This window comes from Phalacrocorax aristotelis, chromosome 1 (assembly GCF_949628215.1).
Source record: "Phalacrocorax aristotelis chromosome 1, bGulAri2.1, whole genome shotgun sequence".
Classification (NCBI taxonomy): Eukaryota; Metazoa; Chordata; class Aves; order Suliformes; family Phalacrocoracidae; genus Phalacrocorax; species Phalacrocorax aristotelis.
The window spans coordinates 136096788-136103557 of NC_134276.1; the positions used below are offsets into that span (position 1 = coordinate 136096788).

The 6770-nt window shown below is 41.7% G+C and overlaps 1 protein-coding gene across 1 annotated transcript; it reads left to right on the top strand.

Annotated features, from left to right (window-relative positions):
• Positions 1–3099: 3099 nt before the first annotated feature.
• Positions 3100–6432, top strand: FGF23 (fibroblast growth factor 23). The gene is made up of 3 exons (XM_075081973.1): positions 3100–3322; positions 5389–5492; positions 5995–6432. The coding sequence occupies exons 1-3, from the start codon at positions 3100–3102 to the stop codon at positions 6430–6432; spliced, it is 765 nt and encodes a 254-aa protein (XP_074938074.1).
• The last annotated feature ends 338 nt before the right edge of the window (positions 6433–6770 follow it).

The window sequence follows — 6770 nt, forward strand, 5'->3', positions numbered from 1 at the left end:
TCAACCTTGCTCTGAAGGGAGAATTTCTTCACTTTACCTCCATGGTTCCCAACATCCACCATGGGTGGTATCTTCAGGCTGTCTCCCAGCTGCCTTTGCAGGATGCTTCCAAGGAAAGCCCTGCACCACTGTGGCACCTGACACTGGCTGTGTAGCATCCCTGCAATGGGAAGTGGAAAATGTGGAAATATCTGCATTCAGTCCTAAGGCATAGGTCAGCCCCATCCTTTCCCACCAGCATGCCTCCAGCTCCACACGTGCTCACACTGCTGCTTTCACAGCACCTATTTGCCCTCCTAGCTGCTTAAAAGCGTAGGCTCCTCCAGAGGAGGAGTTAGCCTATTTCCATGTTTGAACAAAACTTAGCACTAGCTGAATTATTAATTTGGAATAAGGTTGCAGTTAAAGAAGAACAGCCGTTCTGAGTTTGCTGAAATGATTTTGTTCTTCAAATTCAGTTCCATTTTTTAATTCCCTCTAAACCAAGCAAAACCTGTAAGACTCTGCAGCTAATTCTTTACTGAGAGAAGCTGCCTTAATTGGTCAAACACCTCAGAACAATATAAAGAGTAAAAACCAATATCTACATATGTGTAAAAGTTACAGAAATATTGTCACCACCGATGCAACAGCATGACAACACAAGAGAAGAAAGATTCTCATCACTTCTATTAGACTAACAGACACAGCTGAAAAAGTAAGCAAGCTTTCATATACCTGGTTACCTCATCAACAGATGAATGAGTAGGAGAAGGTAGGTGGCAAACCAACAGAAGGAAGAAATGGATCAGCCTGAAATAAAAAGTAAATAAACTGTTTAAAAAAAACACCTGCAGTGGGCATTTATAGGTTTAAAACAAGCAAACAAAAAGTGTATGAAAAGGCAAACTTTGCATTATCATCCTCACAAGCCGAGACTTCAGTAAGTTCGCTTTAGCCCAGCATCTTAAACAGAACTCAGCAAAGTCTGGAGTTTTGCTGACCCTACGGGAGACTTTGGAAAATGCCAAACAGTTTAAGCATGTGAAAGTGGTCTTTGCTTCTTTGACATATAAAAAAATAAAGCTGCTGCTGACAAGTGGCATGTGCTAAAATGGCGTTTGAATAAATTTTTCAAACATCTGAGAACTGTTTCTCTGCAGTCTCTAGGACACCAGAGGGAGATCATATTAGTGCATAATGGCAAGCACAGAAAAATTTCATTATGAAGGTGAAATATCAAACCAGGAAAACTGCATTCATAGAAGAATCACAAAAATTTCCAAGAGGTGACACTAACCTCTCACAGAAACTTTTGCAACTACATATGCACATTTCCGTGGTAGTCTAACGAAAGGGAGCAAAAGAAAAACAAAACAAACAACAACCAAAAACCCCAAACATTTGCTTTAATCAGAGTGAAAAATATTGGTGGGTATTTCAACACTGAATAGATACATTGCTTTAAAAAAGAGAAGACAAAATAACCCTCCTTTCCTTCCAAGCTATCTTTTAAATTGAAGTATGGCATTTCAGATGTTATAACCAGTAAAACATCTAACCTAGGCTGCCTCTCAGTGAAGACAGCTTTGTCAGTCTACTCAGTTTAGGATATGACCCTTATACACTTTGGCTAAAAAATGCTGTCATTTACACAGGTGTATATACACTGACGCAAGTCTCTAGATTTACACAGGTGTGACAGAGAATTTGGCAGAGTTTTGCTAGTTTTAAACAATAAAAAAAAATCAGACCAACTTCTGCAGCTGGTTACAGTTGCATCAATCCATAATGTGTTTGGTGCTGATGGCACTGTTCCACAGCTTGTTAATGAAACTAAGAATTTTGCATACTGTGTCCAACTAGAGAGTCTAAGATTGATACAATTAAAATCCTCAGGTTTCTTTAAAAAAATTGTAATTTGGTTTTTTGGTACTCTTTTCACTTTTGTATTAATTTTTGAAAGCAACCTTAACACGGTCTAGTTTTATAACCTGTTATTCCTATCATCGTTTTACCTGTATATACAGCGTCCTACTAGTATAGCATTTTCATACAATAAATAGGTCCATATTGTTTTAAATCATAAAATTTGTTTGTAAAGCTGCTGAACATTGGCAGGACAACTGAAAAGCAGGTATTATATCTTGGAACATTTTTTAACATCCCAGTCCACCTATTACTTTTCAGCTTGTTCATGTCCCTTTGTAGCTCTTCCAAGCTTGCTTGCTGTACCTGAAGTAACAAAAAATTGCCAGTATGAGTGATTTCAGGTTTGATTCAGACCCTACATCTACTGGCCATGCTAACCTGTATGACTCTGTACAAGACTGCCAGCTACATGTGCAATGCAGGAACAAACATGCAGGTTCTCAGTGTTTTACAGGTAATTGGCCAACTTTGAATTATTTAAGTGGCTCATAATGAAACAGGAGAAATAAAAGGGACAGCTTATTTGAAGTGGGTTGTGCTCATGTCAAGTTTCCTTTGCTTAAACAGAGCTATACAATTATCAGCCCAACAGGCTCACTGCAAAACTTATACCATAGTGAAGGGGGAATCAGGCCCAGGACAACCTAATATCAGCTTTTGATACATTTTCAAGATATTTTATCAGTATTTGATGTTTCCACTAAATCAGAATGTATTTTGGAAACACAGAGGGGCGGTGGGAATCTAAATAAACATATCTGAGAAAAAAAGAGAATTCGGGTCTGAAGAATCATTACCTTCAGTAAAAGTGCAGTGGATTGCTCTTCCTGGATCTAACAGTAGGGGCGTGGGAAGCTTTCAGATGTCACAGGGTTGTAGATAACATTTGAACATATGATTAGCTTTCGTGAGCTGTCTTTAGAAACCTTACATTTTTCCCCCCCGCACCTTAGCCAGAGATCCTTCCCTTGAGGTTTCGGGACACTTAAAATGTTGCTTTGACAAAAATCAAGGATGTGGAGAAGTTTTTCCTGTGTGATGTCACTTCGCTGCCCTTTATAAGCCTCTGCAGAAAAGAAGGGAACCTGTCTGAGGATTCACAGTCCAGACACAGGCAATCAAGGGAAAGCAAGAAGCACAGAGGCGTATCAAGTTGCAGATAGCGACCAACGCTAGGAACGGCGAGTCATGCTGCAGACCAGTCCCTACAGCTGCCTGGGGTACGCGCTGCTGGCACTCTGTAGCCTGCAGGCTACCCTTGCCTTTCCCAACTCCTCTCCGCTGCTGAATCCCAGCTGGGGGAATGGAGATCACCTGATGCACCTCTACACAGATACAGAGAGGAACAGCTTCCATCTCCAAATCAACGCTGATGGCTACGTTGATGGTGTTCCTCACCAAACCATTTACAGTAAGTAGCTTACTATGGATTCTCGGTCTTCGTGGGAGCAGGGGGGAGAATAAGACTGTTGCTTTCTCACTACCTTTAAAAATTCCCCTCCTCTCAGTAGGCAGGCAGGCAGAGGAGTGTAGCTATGGGATGGAAAACATACATAATTATAATCCTCCTTTTGTTTAACAAATAAACAACATCGCTCCAAAGAAATAGGTGAATGGGGAATTTCATTCCTCACTTCAGAGAAGTGAAGTCCTATGGTTCCTGTGATATTCTGCAAGCAAAAACTACCTGAATTATCCTTCACTTCATGATTTTAGCCACAGCTTCTGTGAAAGTTCCTATTAGGGGTTGGTGATGACATCCCCAAATAGCTACTTCCCATTACAGTGATAGTATTACCAAAGGAACTGCACTGGGGGAACTTACCACAGCAGTGGCAGAAAACTGATAGCATCCGTAAAATCTTTATTTTGGGGTAGAGAGCTGACAACTACTAAAACTAACTTTAATGGGTATAGAACATGGGTATGCAAAGGTCAATTATAAGGGGGAAAACTACAAAAGGCCAGACTGTCATAAAAGAAGTGCTAAGCCTTTGGGGTTCATGAGAAGTAACGATTCCCTACTGTAACTAAAAGGTTCTCAAATTGCCTCATCACAGTTACTTTCATGGAAAACTAAGGCATTCTTCTTCCTTTGCTGAATACCTGGCCCAAACACTATAGTTAGTAGAAAATGGGGGGGGGGGGGGGGAGGTGTTAAGACTTAGGGTTCTTTCATAGCATTTCAAAAATACTTCTTTTAGCAGCACTCAAATCACAAGTGGCTAGGCATCATAGAGTCATGTTTATTATTATTGCTGCATCATGTCTTCTTCATCCACTCAATTAAAAATGTAACCATATATAATGATGCTTAGACATAAGTATGTAAGGAACAAAGGATGTTTTTAAAAGTTATAATTTAATCAAGGAGAAAAAAGGATCAAGGTCTGCCTTTTTTTTTTTTTAGCAATTAGTAATGACACACTTGCAGGGATGCTTGCACTGTCTTGTTAGTACTCCTGCAAATATAAAGGCTTTATAAAATTTGTTTTAGGTATGTTGATCACTGAGCACCAGAATGCTGTCTTAGAGAACAACATCCAGCAAAATACCATTTTTTTGCCCATATCTGCCATGAAGTATATACACAAGTATTTGGAATGGTGGAGCAGGAAGGGTGGAAATCAGTCAATGAAAGGGGTCATGAAAAGGAGGGTGACTGAATCTCTGCCAGGTCACCATGGTACCACCAAGATGCCAGATAAATGATAAGTGCAAAGTTCTGCATCAGGGCTGCAATAACCCCCTGCAGCTGCACAGGCTGGGAGGAGGCCGGAAATGTACCCCCTGGGTAGGGCCTGAGGGTTACAGCAGGCACCAAGTCAAACATAATTCAACACTTTGAGAGGAAGGCAAACCACCTACTGTGATCAGCAGATCAAGGAAAGTTGCTCTTCCTGCTTTACTCAGCACTGGTGAAACTGCTCTTGGAGCACTACAGCAACCCCAGTTCAGGATGGATGTGGAGAAAACGGAGCTGCTCTGGCAGAGGGTTTTCAGGTTGGTCAGGGGCCTTGAACACAATCTGTCAGGAAAGGCTGAGGGAGCTGGGCTTGTTTAGCGTAGCAAAAAGGAGGTTAAGGATAACTTAATACCAGAGGGCAGTCACAAAGACGAGGGAGACAAACTCCCCTTGGTAGTGGCTGACAAGATAGCTAAGGGCAATGTCCCCAGACTGCATTTTGGGATTTCAGAGGGGATGCTAGGGAAAAAAAATTGTCTTTGGGATGTTAGTGCAGCACTGGAACAGGGTACCCAGAAAGGTGGTGGCATCTCCATCCTGGAAGCTTTCCAAAACTCAGACAAAGCAAGTCATGGCTAACCTGATCTAGGGTGGGCAAAAGTCCCAGATAACATGGGAGGTTGCTTCAGACCCCCAGAGGACACTTGCAGCCAGAGCATCTGTGGGTCTGTAAGGCAACAGAGCAGTGTCGAACTGGGTCCTGGATTTGACATCCTTGTTTTTCTAAACAGGTGCCCTAATGATCAAGTCCGAGGGTGCTGGCTCAGTAATAATCACAGGTGTGAAGAGTGGACGCTACCTATGTATGGACATGAAAGGAAACATTTTTGGTTCGGTGAGTGACCTTTACTAAGACTCAAGACTGAAAGGCAGGTGCAGTCTGCTACTGTGGTGCTTATTTCCCCAGCTAGGGCAAATCTGTACAGTAGGAGGATGCAGATTTAAGCGAGCTGAGAACCTGCTACTTAGGTGAAACATTCATCTCTGATTTTATTGAGTTGTAAAGTTGGCAAAAATCATCTGAGTTTCTGCTTGGGTAAACAAGGGGGAAATGAGATCCAGTAATGGACCAATCTGAATTCCTGCTGCAGCGTAGAGCCGTGGGTTGGGAGTAGCTCAAACAATGCAGCCCTCTGAAAGAAAACAATATTACCATTATAATACCTTTGTTCAAAACATGGGCATGCATCTCAGGTCTACATTTGACTAAGCCTTAGTTGTCTGAGTTACAGAGCTGGCACATCAGAAAAACACCTCCTGCAAGATCCAACCCCTCTTTCCATCTTTAATTGGCACCAAATCCCTCTGCTCACAGATGTCATATTTTTTTCCCTAAGCATTACTTCAGTCAAGAGGATTGTGTGTTCAACCACAGGACGCTGGAAAATGGATACGATGTGTACCAATCTCCCAAACACAACTTCCTGGTTAGCTTAGGCAGAGTTAAACAAGCTTTCTTCCCTGGTATGAATCCACCACCATATTCCCAGTTTTTGTCCAGGAGAAATGAAATTCCTTTGTTTCGATTCAACACACCTGAGCCCCACAGAAATACCAGAAGTGCAGATATCGATCCAATGGATCCTCACCAGATCCTGGTCCCGCAAAGAAAGATCTCTGTGCTCGGATCTCAGTTGCAGCAGCAAGCAGACTTTTCCCACATGCCCAGAGAACCCATGAGAATCAACCAGAATGATGTGGTCAACCCAGATGACCCACACGCTATGATGGATGCCAGGAGGTATGCAAGTCCTCGCTTTTATATAACAAGATAACTGGGGCCCCGCCACTTCCAAACTGAAGACATGGGTGAATATAACAGGCAAAAGGAACTTTCTAGCGCACTCAGTCTGAATGTCAAAATGGCTATTAGAAACCTGAAAGACATTGGGAAAAAAAATCCTTAATTTCAAATTTTGTACTTACAGATGACAGTTTACTGAAAAAACCAAGTTGGACATTTTCCAGATGGGGCTCTTTTTTACTGAAAAGAAGAGATTTCTGAAAAGAATAATACAAATCAAAATTTTAGGGTCTGAATCAACTTAAGTATGCATCAGTGAAAAAAGACTTTACTTGAATGAAATGAGAAAATGATGTTATGTTACTGATG